Source organism: Vidua chalybeata, chromosome 26, assembly GCF_026979565.1.
Source record: "Vidua chalybeata isolate OUT-0048 chromosome 26, bVidCha1 merged haplotype, whole genome shotgun sequence".
NCBI classification, from domain to species: Eukaryota; Metazoa; Chordata; class Aves; order Passeriformes; family Viduidae; genus Vidua; species Vidua chalybeata.
The window spans coordinates 3984816-4002250 of NC_071555.1; the positions used below are offsets into that span (position 1 = coordinate 3984816).

Here is a 17435-nt window from a genome sequence, read left to right on the forward strand (position 1 = left end):
CGGCCCCCCTTCGGCACCCCCACGCACCGAGCAGCAGCACGGCCAGCGCCGCCAGCCCCGCGCCCCGACACCGCCGCATGCCGCCGCTCCGCCGGCCGAGCCTCGCTGTGCCCCTCAGCCCCGGCTCTGCTGCGCCGTGCCGCCTCCTCTGCAACGCCGCCAGCTCCGCCCCGGCCGCCCTCAGCCCCCGCCTCTCTCGGCACCAGCACAATCAGCGACACAAGGACCTTGGGCACGGCCAGGCACAAGAGACAGCTGTGTCCCATCGCACACAGCAGCGACACCGCTTGGGAAGCAGATCCAGCCCGCACCCACCTGCAGCGGGCAGCTGCCGGCCCCACTCGGCTGCACTCAGGCTGTTTTGTGAGCCTGGGAAGCTGCTGCTCTCTGCTGTTCAGGGCCAGAGCAGTGCTCGCTGTCCCTGGCAGAGGCAGCAAATTCCCTCCCGCTGAGGGACACACACGGACAGAGCCAGGGCCCTGCTCAGCACGGTGGAGCCATAGACAAATCCGTGCTTCCCGTGGCTCCATGCAAACGGGGCTGCTCCAAGAGCACACGAGGCAGGAACACACAACCAGCCCTGGCCTCTGCTGGGGACATGTGGGGCCAAAAGGCTGGAGTGTGGCAGGACAAGGTCCCAGGCAAGCACAGGGGGTATTTTTCTTTTCTCAGACACTGCACAATGCAGAAATGAGTCAAAGTATGCTGAGACACTTCCCCAAGGGAAATGCTCAAATGAACGCAGTCCAAAAGCATCAGAGCAGTGTACACACATGTGGATGGAACTTCAGGTGAGCATCAGGGTGAGATCTGGGTCCGTTCCCCAAGCTCAGCCTTGCCCTGACACATCCCCTCCCTGCCCTGGGTTGTTGCACAGCCGAGGAAGCTCCCTGCAGCAGGGTGTCTTGCAGAGCACAGAGGTACAAGGCACTGTCAGAGAGCTCCACTTCCTCCAGCTGCAGGACACTGTATTTGCCCGTGGTGTTCAGGTGCGTGCTGATACGGCCGCTGTGCCTGGGGCCACTCCCTGATTGATATGAGACCAGCTGTGGGGCTTGGCCTCTCTGCAGCTGGTACCAGAGCAATCCCCTGAAAATACTGCTCTGGTATTTGCAGGTGGTGTGGAAGGGCTGTCCCTGCTTCACAGTGACTGCTCCATCTTCCTGGGTGACCGTGTCCTGCCCCGTGGCACCTGGAAGAACGTCAATTTCAGCACTTCCCCGGGGAATTACTATGGAAAGCTAAATGATGTGGATACAAAACCCTGGTGGAGAAAGCTCCCTGCCTTGTAGCCGAGGTCGGAAAGATTCTGGGCAGGAGTTCAGAGCTCTTTGCTCTGCATCACCCAAAGGAGAGCTGGGCTGTGTCTCTGCTATTATTCATCCTGCACAGAGGAGCCGGGAACAACCTGGCACGCCTGAACTTTGCCAGCTGGAAACAGCTCCCCTCCAGCTGCCTGAGGCGCCCACCGGGGTACAGCAGAAAGGTTCATCCTGCTTCCCCATCCCTGTCACCTCTGAAGGCTCCTCGATCCCTGAGTACACACAATGCTGGGAGTGGAAAGAGGGAGCCCTGGTTGTGCTGACAGCCCAGAGAACACTGGAAGCAGTGGCAGAGCTGGGTCAGCCTGGAAGCAGAAGGAGACACCCTGATAATGTCAGTGACCTGAGAACTTTGAGATAGCCGTGGCAGGTTTAACGGGATCCTGGAATGTACATTTCAATGGGAAGAATGTGGGACTGTAGAGAAGCTGAGATCTCCTGAGGTGCCAGCACTTGGATCAGAAGAGAGAGGCAGATGCAGATGCATTGATGGCGAGAGAAAAGACAGAGAAGAAGACTGAGGTTTCTCTTCCTTCCCTTTTCCTTTACAAACCGAAGAGCTTCTTGAGCAAATACTTACAAAACCACAAAGAGGAACGGATTTTTCTCATCCATTTCCATCTATTCCCTGGTATTTCCCTATAAGGTCCTGCTTAGGGTGTTGAGGGTTTCCTGTGGGAAGAGAGAAGAAGAAGAAGAGGAGAGCCTTGGAGAAAAGGCAGGACTTACCCAGGAGCTGGGCCAGGAAGACGGTGAGGATGAGATATGCGAGGTGCATGCCGAGAGCAAGCTGCGTGTTTGCTGAGTGCGGAAGAGTCCGAAAGCCACGTGGCAGCCCCGAGAGAACAGAGCTGCCGGAGAGACTCTCGGCGGGAGCAAAGGAAGCAGCGGCGGGAGCAGGCAGAGCAATGAGCTGTCCTTGCAGTGCCTGAGATGCTCCTTGTGCGTTTCTCGCTCCTCCAGCAGCAGCCCCCGAGGCTCCCTCAGCCATTGGCCCTGTGAGCATTCCGTGCCTCTGGGGCCTCGCTCATGGCAAGGGGCTGTTCCCGCTCAGCTCGCAGTGGAGTCCTCACCTCCGCAGCTGCAATGGCCAGCTCTGCTTCACAGCCAGGCCAGGCCACTTGGGAGCTCGGGGGCTTCTTCCCCACTGAGGTTTCTCACCTTCCCGAGCTGTCCTCAGCTCTGTCAGGGCACTGCTAATCCCCAAATCCTGACGACTTTTGGACATCTCCGAGGCTGGAGACTGCACAGATTCACAGGCATTCCCTGGTTTGTGCTCCCTGATCCCATAAGACCTCCTGAAACCTCCTTTATCCTCCTGTTCCTCTTGTCCCTTCTTGCCACTGGCAACGCTCAGCCTGAGCCACTTCACAGCAGTTTCCTAATGGCCCATCAATTAGGAGCTGGAGAGCTCTGAGCTCCCTCCTTCTCTCCTTTATCACCTACTGCCAGATTGGTGTCATTGTGTGCTTTGTCCTCACTTTCCCTGTTCCTTGTTCTTCCCTTGGAAAGGAAAATGGACGTGATGTGAGCCTTAGAGAACCAGACACTCTCACCTTTCCCATGACCCCCTGACTGTGGCCTCTGCTGCACTTGCTCAGCCCAAGGAGCTCCTGAAGATGCTGAAAGGCTCCTGTCCCCAAAGGAAATGGGGTCTCTCGAACAAGTGTCTGGAGAGAAACCTCATGTGGAGCTGAGTCTTTCAAACGTCTCCCTCTAACACTTGCAGCATTGCTAGATCCTGGCATTTGTACTTCTGGATGCTTGGCAGGTTCCTAACGTGAAGGGAAAGGCACCAATTAGTTTAAGGGGGTGGGGGGTGCAAACGAGCACTTCGATGATTTGAAATGCTCCTCTACTCCTACCGATTTATTGTTTTCCTTCCCGGATGTTCTACTGTTTCAGGAAGGTGCTGAATGCTCATCCATGAGTCTTTGGGGAAAAGTGAGGATGGGAATGAAACCTGTAGAGAAGTGAATTCCAGGCTCAGGTGGGATTGAAAGCACACCTGATTTACACATCCAGGTGAGATTGCTGCTTCTTATCCACCTGGCAGTATGGAACAGAGACATTTCTGCAGCGACAGAGATGGAGATTCCTTTGTCACCTCAGAAAGGCTCACTGCAAACGCCTCTCATGCCATGACCTACTGAGGTGACAGCAGTCCATGAATTAGCCCCTGTGCGTCTGTGGGTGCAGCTGCTTGGTCAGTTCCCAGGCCAGGTGCTCTCCAGGAGCATCTCTTTGCTTTGCAAAGCAGGCTGAGAGCAGCAGCAGGCGTGGCCGGAGGGCGAGAGGCGCTGGCAGAGGCGCAGGCGGCAGCAGTTTGGTGTGAGGCGGCGGCGGGCTCGGGAGCGAGGGGAGGCCGGGCTGTGTGTGGCGAGTGTGCGAGCGCAGGCTGCAGGCGGGTTGTGAGGCGTGTGCGGGGCCGTGCGGGGCTGTGCGGGGTCGGTGCGTGCGGGCTCGGGGCAGAGGAAGGAGCTGCGGGGCCGCGCGGGGCCCGGCGGGCCGAGCGGCAGCGCCCCCTGCTGGCCCCGGCCGGCCCCGCCCGCGGCGGTTCGTGCCCGGCCGCAGCCCCGGCTCCTCTGCCCGTGGCCCCCAGCGCGCAGTAATACACGGCCGCGTCCCCGCGCCGGGGCCGCCCGAGCCACAGCGCGCTCCAGCGCCGGTCTGCCGACACCCGCAGCTGGCCCGCAATGGCCGGCACATCCTTGGAGCCTCTAGCAGTGAGGGCGAGGAATTCGGGTGCTCGGCTCGGCAGCTGACGGTACCACTGGATCCAATCGTTGGTCTGGATTTTGGGATGTGAGCAGCTGATGTTGATGCCGATGTCCTCAGTGGTCTTCAGGAGTGGCTCCTGCTGTACCTGGGCTCTGCCTGAAGGCACTGCCGGGGAAAGAAAATGGTGAAACTTCAAATTCTACTTTACCCCACTGCACACATCAAATCCCGCAGAAATAGTCAGGAACGTACAGAGATGATCAGAAAAACAGGACCGATCTAAGCAAGATCTTAAGTATCTTGCTTATCACGATAAGCAAGAATGGAAGTGTCCACTATTGCTTTGTGGAGAGATGAATCGGTGAATGCCAGTAAGAACGGTGCAGTCACTAGAGAACGGGTGGATGTGGGAGAAAGCACTAAAAGAAAAGAAGAAAAATTAGAAGGGCTAAGGACTGACTTTAATGAAGAAGGAGAGGAATGGAATGCTTGTGCAGGGTTGGACATTGAATAAAATCAGGACAGTTCTGAGGGACGACGGGATGGAGAAAAGGGAGGGATGAACGGGAGAACAACTCTCGGGAAGAGGTCTGTGAAAAAGCCAGGCAGGACGGCAGCCTGCGAGGACCTGCGGGATCACCCCATCCCCAGACCGCGGCCCCCCTTCGGCACCCCCACGCACCGAGCAGCAGCGCGGCCAGCGCCGCCAGCCCCGCGCCCCGACACCGCCGCATGCCGCCGCTCCGCCGGCCGAGCCTCGCTGTGCCCCTCAGCCCCGGCTCTGCTGCGCCCGTGCCGCCTCCTCTGCAACGCCGCCAGCTCCGCCCCGGGGCACAGCCCTGCGCCGGCGCTGCTCGGGCTCTCGCCGACTCCTGGCCGGGAACGGAGGGGAGGCGAGCGCGCTGGGAGTGGGGCGGCGCTCGGGTCTCTGCACGTCCGAAGCAGCGGAGTCAGGGTGGGGATCAGTGAATCGGGCTGGTATCATGGAGCTGAGGATTGACAGGCCCTGGGTTTCCTTTGCTCCCATCATCTGTTCACTCACATCTCCCCTTTGCTGTCCTCTTGGGGACTCCAGAATTGTCCTTCAGGGCACTGGAAAGAATTCCACTCACATGGATACAGGAGCTGGTCATAAAGCCTCAGACCTTCCCCGTGTACACGAAACCAAACTGACGCAGCACAGGGAAGAGCAGCTGTGCCCTGGATAGGGGAGACCTGTCCATGTATCCATGTGTCTGTGTGTCCGTATGTCTGTATGTGTCTGAGCACTCCAAGCCTTGCTGAGGCACTCCCAACTTTACAAACAGAAGTAAGCTAAAAAATCGAAACTTGGGTGAACCCATCCTTGTTGGGGCTGGCAACTGGCAGTAGCAGAACGTGATTGTTTAGAGCAGCTGGAAAAGGAGGGCTCAGGAAACAGGGACTCCATTTCAATGCCTCTTCCCTGGACAAATCTCCTGCACGCTGCTACATCATTGCTCATCTGCACCCAGGAAGCTTCTGAGACTGTAAACCAGGTGAGTCTGAAGCCCCTTCCCTTTCTCTTGCTCTTACAAAATGATCCAGTGGACAAATATCTCAGCGGAGGTTGTTTTCTTCTGTGCTCAGTCCACTCTCATGGCAAAGATATTTGGGGGACATTGTGTAATTGAGAAAGGTTAAATGTGGCTGCAGGGGCTCTTCCTTGAGAAATTAGGAGAGAGACTCCCTGGGCCAGGCTGCTATTTGCAGGGCAAAGAAGAGAGCTCCTTGCCAAGGCTCCAGCTCCCAACTCAGGAGTGGCCTTGGTTGCTTCCATTCACCCTTGTGATCTGTTTCTTGTCTGCTCCCTCTCCCAGGTGCACTTTTGACTTTGAGACATGTCCTGCTACAGCCCGTGCTGGCCATGCCAGCCCTGCGGCCCCACCCCGCTGGCCAACAGCTGCCATGAGCCCTGTGTCAGGCAGTGCCAGGACTCCACCGTCGTCATTGAGCCCTCCCTTGTGGTGGTGACCCTGCCTGGCCCCATCCTCAGCTCCTTCCCACAGAACACCGTGGTGGGATTCTCCACCTCAGCTGCTGTTGGCAGCATCCTCAGCTGTTACCGAGTGCCCATCAGCTCTGGGGGCTGTGACCCCTCTGGCATTTCCAGGTGCTACAATGGCAGAAGGTCCCTCCCCTGAAGAAGATGCTGGGAAAGCTCCGTGGTGACGGCTCAGGTTTTACTCAGAACATGGTGCTGGGCCAAGGATGGACATTTCTGAGTGTTGGTATCAGGAGAGCTGGAAGGCTTTGCCTTCCCCTTTTCTTTGTTTGCTTTGTCTCCGCTTGGCAGTAAGGTGTCACCAAGTGCAGCCTGGTGGGGACCATCAGTGTGGTCTCCCTGTCTGGGGCAGGTAGACAGGCAGCGTGTGGGAACCTCTCCACTGCCAAGGAGGACGGACTCTCAGATGGCCCCGGGCTCGCAGCACTGCTGTTGTGCACTTGCAGTCAGTTTCTTTGTGTCTTTGTGACTCATTAAATCTCTCTGCTACATTCAGGCCTGGTCTCTCTGCAATAATTCCCCCCCCTGCAGATGCTCTCCAAGATGTCAAAGTAAAAGGGAGCCTACCAAGGGTGGGGCCCCAGAAGACCTGCTGTTTACAACCAGTGGAGTGCTGGTGGGAGATGTGGTGGCTGGAGGCTGTTTTGGGCACAGCAACTATGAAATGTCACGGTTTTCAATAGTATTTAAAGGAAGGGAAATCAACAAAACCTGTACTGTGGACTTCCAGGGGGTGGACTGTGGCCTGTTCAGGACACTGATTTGGAATGTCCCTTGGGAAGCAGCCCCTTAAAAGAAAGGGCCCCTACAAGACTAGATATACTTTATGAAAGCAATCTTGAATGCACAGGAGCAGCCTGGCCCTACGTGCCAAAAGATGAGGAGGTGGAGGAGAAGACCTGCCTGGATGAGAAGGGAGCATTCCCAGGAACTCAGGGAATAAAAAGAGTGTGTCTCACTATTGGAAAAAGGGCAGGCAGCTCAGGAAGAGTTGGAGGATGTCATTAGATCATGCAGAAAGAAAAGTAGAGAGGACAAAGCTCAGTTCGAACTTGATTTGGCCAATTCTGTAAGGGGTAATAAAGAGTGTTTTTACAAATACATAAACGAGGACCGAGGACAATCACCATTCTTCACTGGACACCGTGGGGAATATATTCAGCTAAGAGGACGGAACGGCTGAGGTGCTTAACACATTCTTTGCCTCAGTCTTCAGGAGTAGGATTGATGATCATCAGGACAGCTGGTCTCCTGATCTAGGAGACAGGGAAGGTAAGCAGCACGGAACTCCTGTTATCCAGGCGGAAGAACTTAAAGATTTGCTAAGCGACGTAGATGCTCACAAGCCTTTGGGATTGGATGGGATTCGTGCTAGGGAGATCAGGCAGCTGGGGCTCATGAAACCAGTGCTGAGAAGCGGGGCTGAGGGAGGCCGGTGACTCCAAGCTGGTCGGTGACTCGGTGCCGGTGCTGGTGTCAGTGGCGGTGCCATTGCCGGTGGCGGCAGCGCCCCGGGATCCCGGGCCGAGCGGGGCGAGGCGGCCCCGGCGGGCGGAGCGGCAGCGCCCCCTGCTGGCCCCGGCCGGCCCCGCCCGCGGCGGTTCGTGCCCGGCCGCAGCCCCGGCTCCTCTGCCCGTGGCTCCCAGCGCGCAGTAATACACGGCCGCGTCCCCGCGCCGGGGCCGCCCGAGCCACAGCGCACTCGAACGCCGATCTGCCGACACCGACAGGCTCCCCTCTGGCTCCATTACGGGTTTTGTGCCTCGGATAGCTGTTGCTACCAGCTGGGGTGCTTGGTCTGGGAATTGACGATACCAGTGGGTAGCGTCGGCAGCAATTTTGGGGTGCTGGCAAGTGATGTTCAGGCCGGTGCCCTCGATGGTCTCTGCCCACGGCCTCTGTTGCACTTGGTCTGTGTCTGCAGCCGCTCCTGGGAAAGAAGGAAGAAAGAACAAACATCGTCAAAACCGTGGGATTCTGAGGGTTCTTTGCCAGACGGAGTCAGGAACACTAGCCACAAGGTAGACGCAGACTAGAAGGGAATGTGAGGAATTCGAAATTCATGCATGCAGAGAATAGGCAGAAGTCAGGTCCATACATACACGGATGGATGGAGAAGTGAAGAGCAGAATGTTGTATTCAGGGCAGATATAAATGCTGAATGTATAGGGCAAGATACATGTGTATGGAAAAGCAGGTATATATACAAGCAGGCTTAACCAACAAAAATTATGAAGACTTGCAGGGATAAGAGATGGCAGAGAGGCGGGAAGACAAGGAGTTGGGGTGGAGAGGGAAAAATCCGTGCCATTCTCCCTGGGGAATACTCCAACCCGTTCTCCGGCCCGCTTGGTGTCAAACCCCGCGCACCGAGCAGCAGCACGGCCAGCGCCGCCAGCCCCGCGCCCCGACACCGCCGCATGCCGCCGCTCCGCCGGCCGAGCCTCGCTGTGCCCCTCAGCCCCGGCTCTGCTGCGCCCGTGCCGCCTCCTCTGCAACGCCGCCAGCTCCGCCCCGGCCGCCCTCAGCCCCCGCCTCTCTCGGCACCAGCACAATCAGCGACACAAGGACCTTGGGCACGGCCAGGCACAAGAGACAGCTGTGTCCCATCGCACACAGCAGCGACACCGCTTGGGAAGCAGATCCAGCCCGCACCCACCTGCAGCGGGCAGCTGCCGGCCCCACTCGGCTGCACTCAAGCTGTTTGTGAGCCTGGGAAGCTGCTGCTCTCTGCTGTTCAGGGCCAGAGCAGTGCTCGCTGTCCCTGGCAGAGGCAGCAAATTCCCTCCCGCTGAGGGACACACACGGACAGAGCCAGGGCCCTGCTCAGCACGGTGGAGCCATAGACAAATCCGTGCTTCCCGTGGCTCCATGCAAACGGGGCTGCTCCAAGAGCACACAGGGCAGGAACACACAACCAGCCCTGGCCTCTGCTGGGGACATGTGGGGCCAAAAGGCTGGAGTGTGGCAGGACAAGGTCCCAGGCAAGCACAGGGGGTATTTTTCTTTTCTCAGACACTGCACAATGCAGAAATGAATCAAAGTATGCTGAGACACTTCCCCAAGGGAAATGCTCAAATGAACGCAGTCCAAAAGCATCAGAGCAGTGTACACACATGTGGATGGAACTTCAGGTGAGCATCAGGGTGAGATCTGGGTCCGTTCCCCAAGCTCAGCCTTGCCCTGACACATCCCCTCCCTGCCCTGGGTTGTTGCACAGCCGAGGAAGCTCCCTGCAGCAGGGTGTCTTGCAGAGCACAGAGGTACAAGGCACTGTCAGAGAGCTCCACTTCCTCCAGCTGCAGGACACTGTATTTGCCCGTGGTGTTCAGGTGCGTGCTGATACGGCCGCTGTGCCTGGGGCCACTCCCTGATTGATATGAGACCAGCTGTGGGGCTTGGCCTCTCTGCAGCTGGTACCAGAGCAATCCCCTGAAAATACTGCTCTGGTATTTGCAGGTGGTGTGGAAGGGCTGTCCCTGCTTCACAGTGACTGCTCCATCTTCCTGGGTGACCGTGTCCTGCCCCGTGGCACCTGGAAGAACGTCAATTTCAGCACTTCCCCGGGGAATTACTATGGAAAGCTAAATGATGTGGATACAAAACCCTGGTGGAGAAAGCTCCCTGCCTTGTAGCCGAGGTCGGAAAGATTCTGGGCAGGAGTTCAGAGCTCTTTGCTCTGCATCACCCAAAGGAGAGCTGGGCTGTGTCTCTGCTATTATTCATCCTGCACAGAGGAGCCGGGAACAACCTGGCACGCCTGAACTTTGCCAGCTGGAAACAGCTCCCCTCCAGCTGCCTGAGGCGCCCACCGGGGTACAGCAGAAAGGTTCATCCTGCTTCCCCATCCCTGTCACCTCTGAAGGCTCCTCGATCCCTGAGTACACACAATGCTGGGAGTGGAAAGAGGGAGCCCTGGTTGTGCTGACAGCCCAGAGAACACTGGAAGCAGTGGCAGAGCTGGGTCAGCCTGGAAGCAGAAGGAGACACCCTGATAATGTCAGTGACCTGAGAACTTTGAGATAGCCGTGGCAGGTTTAACGGGATCCTGGAATGTACATTTCAATGGGAAGAATGTGGGACTGTAGAGAAGCTGAGATCTCCTGAGGTGCCAGCACTTGGATCAGAAGAGAGAGGCAGATGCAGATGCATTGATGGCGAGAGAAAAGACAGAGAAGAAGACTGAGGTTTCTCTTCCTTCCCTTTTCCTTTACAAACCGAAGAGCTTCTTGAGCAAATACTTACAAAACCACAAAGAGGAACGGATTTTTCTCATCCATTTCCATCTATTCCCTGGTATTTCCCTATAAGGTCCTGCTTAGGGTGTTGAGGGTTTCCTGTGGGAAGAGAGAAGAAGAAGAAGAGGAGAGCCTTGGAGAAAAGGCAGGACTTACCCAGGAGCTGGGCCAGGAAGACGGTGAGGATGAGATATGCGAGGTGCATGCCGAGAGCAAGCTGCGTGTTTGCTGAGTGCGGAAGAGTCCGAAAGCCACGTGGCAGCCCCGAGAGAACAGAGCTGCCGGGAGAGACTCTCGGCGGGAGCAAAGGAAGCAGCGGCGGGAGCAGGCAGAGCAATGAGCTGTCCTTGCAGTGCCTGAGATGCTCCTTGTGCGTTTCTCGCTCCTCCAGCAGCAGCCCCCGAGGCTCCCTCAGCCATTGGCCCTGTGAGCATTCCGTGCCTCTGGGGCCTCGCTCATGGCAAGGGGCTGTTCCCGCTCAGCTCGCAGTGGAGTCCTCACCTCCGCAGCTGCAATGGCCAGCTCTGCTTCACAGCCAGGCCAGGCCACTTGGGAGCTCGGGGGCTTCTTCCCCACTGAGGTTTCTCACCTTCCCGAGCTGTCCTCAGCTCTGTCAGGGCACTGCTAATCCCCAAATCCTGACGACTTTTGGACATCTCCGAGGCTGGAGACTGCACAGATTCACAGGCATTCCCTGGTTTGTGCTCCCTGATCCCATAAGACCTCCTGAAACCTCCTTTATCCTCCTGTTCCTCTTGTCCCTTCTTGCCACTGGCAACGCTCAGCCTGAGCCACTTCACAGCAGTTTCCTAATGGCCCATCAATTAGGAGCTGGAGAGCTCTGAGCTCCCTCCTTCTCTCCTTTATCACCTACTGCCAGATTGGTGTCATTGTGTGCTTTGTCCTCACTTTCCCTGTTCCTTGTTCTTCCCTTGGAAAGGAAAATGGACGTGATGTGAGCCTTAGAGAACCAGACACTCTCACCTTTCCCATGACCCCCTGACTGTGGCCTCTGCTGCACTTGCTCAGCCCAAGGAGCTCCTGAAGATGCTGAAAGGCTCCTGTCCCCAAAGGAAATGGGGTCTCTCGAACAAGTGTCTGGAGAGAAACCTCATGTGGAGCTGAGTCTTTCAAACGTCTCCCTCTAACACTTGCAGCATTGCTAGATCCTGGCATTTGTACTTCTGGATGCTTGGCAGGTTCCTAACGTGAAGGGAAAGGCACCAATTAGTTTAAGGGGGTGGGGGGTGCAAACGAGCACTTCGATGATTTGAAATGCTCCTCTACTCCTACCGATTTATTGTTTTCCTTCCCGGATGTTCTACTGTTTCAGGAAGGTGCTGAATGCTCATCCATGAGTCTTTGGGGAAAAGTGAGGATGGGAATGAAACCTGTAGAGAAGTGAATTCCAGGCTCAGGTGGGATTGAAAGCACACCTGATTTACACATCCAGGTGAGATTGCTGCTTCTTATCCACCTGGCAGTATGGAACAGAGACATTTCTGCAGCGACAGAGATGGAGATTCCTTTGTCAAGGCCCTGCTGGCCCCGGCCGGCCCCGCCCGCGGCGGTTCGTGCCCGGCCGCAGCCCCGGCTCCTCTGCCCGTGGCCCCCAGCGCGCAGTAATACACGGCCGCGTCCCCGCGCCGGGGCCGCCCGAGCCACAGCGCGCTCCAGCGCCGGTCTGCCGACACCCGCAGCTGGCCCGCAATGGCCGGCATATCCTTGGAGCCTCTAGCAGTGAGGGCGAGGAATTCGGGTGCTCGGCCCGGTTGATGACGGTAGAAATGGATGTACTCAATGCCTACGTTTTTGGGGTGTGAGCAGGTGATGTTGATGCCAGTGCCTTCGGTGCTCTCCAGGAATTGCTCCTGCTGTTCCTGGGCTCTGACTGCATCTACTGATGGGGAGAAAAGAAATTACAAACATCAACCCCTACATTTTCCCCAGCACCAGAAGCACCTTCCACAGAAGCAGTCAGGAACATACAGAGATGATGAGTAGAATAGTTTGTAGAGGATGTCAATATGTGCAGGAACGGAAATGTCCATTAATACTATTAATAATTACATAAGACATGCAAAAAGACACAGAGGAAAGGAAGGTATAGGAATGGCTGGACAAAGAAGAGTGAGATGAGTTTTCTGAGGGAATAAGGAATGGTGCAGAGGAAGCAATGGACTCGAGGATGGTTATGGGGCAGAGGTCCGTGAAGAAGCCAAAGTGGGCGGCAATTTTCAGGGACCTGCGGGGTCGCCCCAGCCGCACCCCGCGCACCGAGTAGCACCGCGGCCAGCACCGCCTGCCCCGCGTCCCGACACCGCCGCATGCCGCCGCTCCGCCGGCCGAGCCTCGCTGTGTCCCTCAGCCCTGGCTCTATGCTCTCACTGTGCCCTCTCCTCTCCTCTCCTCTCCTCTCCTCTCCTCTCCTCTCCTCTCCTCTCCTCTCCTCTCCTCTCCTCTCCTCTCCTCTCCTCTCCTCTCCTCTCCTCTCCTCTCCTCTCCTCTCCTCTCCTCTCCTCTCCTCTCCTCTCCTCTCCTCTCCTCTCCTCTCCTCTCCTCTCCTCTCCTCTCCTCTCCTCTCCTCTCCTCTCCTCTCCTCTCCGCCCCAGGGCTGAGCCCTGCACCGGCGCCGCTCAGGCTCTCGCCTGGGAAGCATTCGGGCTCTGCATGGACGGGCACAGCTTGTCCTGGCAAATAGACTCTTCCCCTCCTCCAGCAAGGACATCCCAGAGAGAATCAGCTGGCACAGCACCAGCTGCAGCCTGAGGCAGCAACAGGGCCCTGAACCAGGAGATGGAGCAGCTTCCCCGAGCAGCCTCTGTGCTCAGGGGCTGGAACAGCAGCCAGGGATTTTCTGCAGATGGCAGTGAGGAGGCTGAAAGACCCATGTTCCAGCAGCTGTTCGTAGCCTAGTCTCCTGTTGCGGATAACTTCCAGAGTCTAGTCTGTGTTCCCTGTTTCCTTTGTACAGGTGGCTCCAGGATTTTCTGGGAACAACTTGAGTAACAGAGGCCAGTTCACTGCCTGTTCTTGGTTGTTCAATGTCACCTCCAAACTTGTGGAGAGCGTCCTCCTTCCCATTATTCATGACATTCATGGTAACATGCAACACTAGTTGTCCCACTGCTGATCCCTGAGAGACCCCAGAGTTGTCTGCCAGCTGGGGTTTGAAGCAATGGCCACAACTCTTTGGGCCTCGTAGGCCAGACAATTTTCCACTCACCTTATCACTCTCATACTGATCCCTTTTTTCACCAATATGGTCACAGAGGAGGGGCAGCAGAGGAGGCCATTGCAGCTGTGTCCCCCCCAGTGCTGCATAAAGGGAAGCAGTCACCTCTCTTGAGCTCCTGGCAACACCTGGTCTAATGGAGCTGGGGATGCTGTTGGACTTCTTTGGCACAAAGGAATTTGCACTTTCCCTTGTTCAACTGCATGAGTTTCCCATCAGCCTATTTCTCCTGCTTGCTGAGGTCCCTCTGGATGCTGGCCTGACTCTCTGATGCATAAGCCTCTCTTCCCAGTTTGGTGTTGTGTGCAAACCTGCTGAGGGTCCACTCTGTCCCATCACTCACATCATCAGTGAAGCTGATAAACAGAACCCATCAAGTTCTGACCATTTGGATGCACCACCAGTCACTGGTCTCCAACTTTATTTTGTGCTGCTGATCACTGATCCCTGTGCCTGGCCAGCCAGTTTTCATTCTACCTCACTGTTCATCCAACATCAACAACTTCTCTGTGAGGCTCCTACAGGAATCCATGCAAAAGTGCCAAAGGCTTTGCTCATGCCCAAGTAGAGAAGATCTACCATTCTTTCTTCCTCTCCTGAGCCTGTCACATCACCACAGCACTTTATCAAGAAGATCAGGCATAACTTCCCCTTGGAGAAGCCACATTGACCTGCTCCTGGTGACTTTCTCATCACTGACATGCCTTGATTAGGAGAGCTTTCCAGGACTAGTTGCTCTATCACCTTCTAAGGGGCTAAGGTGAGGCTTCCTGGGTTCTCCTTTTCTCCTTCTTGAAGACAGAAGTGGCATTTGCTTTGCTCCAGTATCCAGTCACCATGCTCAGCTGATGGTAACCAAGAGTGACCTGGCAATGACAGGAGCCAGTTCCCTTACCACTTGTGTGTACATTCCAGCAGGGCCTAAATATGTGCAGTTTGCTAAGGATTCACTGACCTATCTCCTTCCATCAAGGGTGTGTGTTCCCTGATCCTGACTTTACCCTTAGTCTACATTTGGTATTCCTTAAGGCCAGTCTTGCTAATAAGGACTGAGGCAAAGAGGGCCTTCAACACCTCAGCTTTTTCTCTATCCTGTGTCACCAGGGCCCTCATCTCATTCAGCAGGAGTCCAACACTTTCCTTACTCTTCCTTTTGTCGCCTTTGTCCTTGTGGAAGTCCCTTTATTATGTCATTTGCCTTTCTTTCTGACAGCTGAATAAAACATTCCACCTTTTCTCCCCCTTTCTGTATCCCTGGTGCATGACAGGAGAAGGTAAAGCCAGCCACCTGAATTGTCCTGGGCACTGTGTTTGGTGGGATACAGTCAAAGCCAGGAACAAGGCCACTTCTTCAGGACACAGGCCCCTAAGATCTCAATGGAGTGACCCAGACTGACATAATTTACTTTTAATGGATTCCTGCAGCATGTGGCGTGAGTCCTGCGCTGATGCTGATGTGTTTTGATGCAGAAATGCTTGGGCCTCTAATCTTGTCATGCAAAAGATGCCTTCATTGAGGAATGTGCCAGAAATAAAGCAGGAAGCGAAAACACAGCCATTTAAGAAGCCAAACCACAGCTCACAGCATTAAATGAGATGTTTTGCATTCAAGATGAATTTGTCAGAAAATGATCAGCTCTAGAAGGGATACTTCTGGCAGTCTGAGTCAGTAAAAGTCCATGGTGAAAGCCAGCCCAGCTCTTTGCTCTTTCATCCCCTTCTCTTGCCTTCTTCTCTTTGGGAATCAGGTGAGTCTGAAACCTTTTCTCCTCTGCTTTCTCTAAAAGGAGATCTCACCTCAATGGACGACTCAGCTGATTCCAGCTGTATGCTATGATGGCTCTTGGGGCTGTTTGTCATGGGAGAGAGAGGTGGGGAGAAGGGAGTGCAGGGAGGCTGGAACTGTCATCACTTGTCATCTTGACTTGGGGCCTGGGCAGTGGCTGCATAGGAGCTTGTGGCTCTTTTTAGGCCGTGGCAGGATGAGGCCAATGAGCCTTCACATCTCTGCAGAGCCTCCAACTCCTGGCCCTGCATGTTATTTGACTCCTGATGTGGTGACAGGCTGCTCCTCATGTATCCTTATATTGTGTATCTTCCCTGACCTCTTTCCAGGTGCCCCTCATGCCCCAAGACATGTCCTGCATAGAGAAGTGCCAACCTTGCCGGCCCTGCCAGCCCTGCGGCCCCACCCCGCTGGCCAGCAGCTGCAATGAGCCCTGTGTCGCGCAGTGCCAGGACTCCACCGTGTTCATCCAGCCCTCTCCTGTGGTGGTGACCCTGCCTGGCCCCATCCTCAGCTCCTTCCCACAGAACACCGCCGTGGGATCCTCCACCTCAGCTGCTGTTGGCAGCATCCTCAGCTCTGAGGGAGTGCCCATCAACTCCGGGGGCTTTGACCTCTCCTGCATCACCAACCGCTATGGTGGCAACAGATGTCGTCCCTGCTAAAGCTGCTGTCAATGGCCCCAGATAAGGACCCCCAGGAACTCAGAATATGAAGCTGGACAAAGGATCAAACCTTTGTGACATTGTTTTAAGAGTAGTTGATTATCACTGATTTGCCTTGCCAGGGCAAACTTGAAGGGATCAGCCTGAGGAAGCTGATACTGGGCTCTCTGAAAACCTGGCAGTGTCTACCTCTCCTCTCTTTCACTCTCACCCTATCTCAAGCTTGCCTTTGTTCTCTAGTGCTTTGCTCAAAAGCAGCTGTGAGAACTCCAGAAACCAGCATGCAGGGGCATGCTGGACTGTGTCCTGTTGTTGGACAAGTGAAAAGATTCCCTGTGGGAACTCTGACACAGGAAAAGGGAAGAGATTCTTGGCTGCTTCTGCTCCTCTTCATACTTGGAGCCTCTACTTAGAATTAATTAATTTTCACCTTTGTGTACATTAAAAACTTGCTGCAACCTTGCTTGTGTCCTTTAGTTGTCTTTCATATGTACATTGAGTGCTGAGCAGAAAAGCCATTAGTTGAGGGGCCCAGGGGAACCCTTCATCATTCCTAGTGGTACTTGGGGGGTGGGACAAATTGTGATGACTCTTCTTTCCAGCACTGCTTCCACACACTGAGGCAGCACAGAATTTCATAGAATTTTGGGTTGGAAGGGGCTTTTAAATTTCTCCTGGTCCAATCTTCCTACAATGAGTAGTGACACCTTCCACTAGACCAGATTATTCAAAGCCCCACACAACCCGACCTAGAACGTTTACAGGGATCTGCCATTTCTCTGGGCAACATATTCCTCTGTATTACCACCCTTTTTGTAAAACATTTCTTCATAGCTAGTCTGAATCTACCCTCTTCTAGTTTAAAACTGTTTCCCCTGCCCTATCAAAAAAAAAATTCTGCTAAAATATTTCTTTTAAGCCCTCTTTACATGCTGAAAGGCTGCAACAAAGTCTCCTCAAAGCCTTTTCTTCTCCAGGCTGAACAAACCCAATTGTCTCAGCCTGTCCTCACAAGAGAAGTGCTCCTGCCCTCAGATCATTTTTGTGGCCTCCTTTGGGCTTGTTCCAAAAGATCCATGTCCTCCTTCTGCTGAGGACTACAGAGCTGGAGGCAGTATTCGAGATGGGGTCTCAATGTAGAGGGGTAGAATCAGAAAACTGTTGGCTTTTTGGGCTGCAAGAGCACATTTTCAACTCATAGCCAGTCTTTCATCCATAAAGGAAGACTTCCCTAGTTATTCCACTGCCAATGGCTGTCAGTCCTTGCCTAGCTGCATCTTCTCTCAGAAATACCACTTGGACCTGAAGTACATCATACAATCAGGACTCCTGAAAACTACTGTTCTCTAGAAGAGAACTGCAGACATGTGGGAAGCCCTGAGGAGGTCAGCATTTCCACATTTCTTCTTGGGGAAGAGTGCTTCTCTTGCTTTGTGTGAAGCTGT

At 55.0% G+C, this 17435-nt stretch overlaps 3 protein-coding genes and 2 gene segments (V, D, J or C); 1 reads left to right on the forward strand and 4 right to left on the reverse strand.

The window, feature by feature from the left end:
- Positions 1–2135, reverse strand: part of LOC128800286 (M1-specific T cell receptor alpha chain-like) — a 226754-nt gene extending 224619 nt beyond the window's left edge. The window contains exons 1-2 of the mRNA XM_053965404.1: positions 2052–2135; positions 901–1192 (exon numbers count right to left, since the gene is read on the reverse strand). Of these exons, the coding sequence (XP_053821379.1) occupies positions 901–1192; positions 2052–2100 (341 nt within the window). The 5' untranslated portion in view covers positions 2101–2135. The remainder of the gene's footprint in view (positions 1–900; positions 1193–2051) is intronic.
- Positions 2136–3494: 1359 nt separating this feature from the next.
- Positions 3495–4940, reverse strand: LOC128800027 (uncharacterized). The gene is given in 3 exon segments (XM_053964912.1): positions 3495–3914; positions 3916–4208; positions 4726–4940. Coding segments are annotated over 3 exon segments (765 nt in total). The 5' UTR covers positions 4778–4940.
- LOC128800028 (T cell receptor alpha variable 26-2-like) lies at positions 4813–10554 on the reverse strand. The segment is given in 3 exon segments: positions 4813–4971; positions 7644–7996; positions 10461–10554. Coding segments are annotated over 3 exon segments (561 nt in total).
- A 1281-nt stretch (positions 10555–11835) lies between these two features.
- On the reverse strand, positions 11836–12633 carry LOC128800029 (T cell receptor alpha variable 4-like). The segment is given in 2 exon segments: positions 11836–12204; positions 12582–12633. Coding segments are annotated over 2 exon segments (421 nt in total).
- Positions 12634–15263: 2630 nt separating this feature from the next.
- On the forward strand, positions 15264–15990 carry LOC128800328 (feather keratin Cos1-1/Cos1-3/Cos2-1). The gene is made up of 2 exons (XM_053965442.1): positions 15264–15287; positions 15655–15990. Exon 2 carries the CDS (start codon positions 15664–15666, stop codon positions 15988–15990), a length of 327 nt encoding a protein of 108 aa, XP_053821417.1. The 5' UTR covers positions 15264–15287; positions 15655–15663.
- The last annotated feature ends 1445 nt before the right edge of the window (positions 15991–17435 follow it).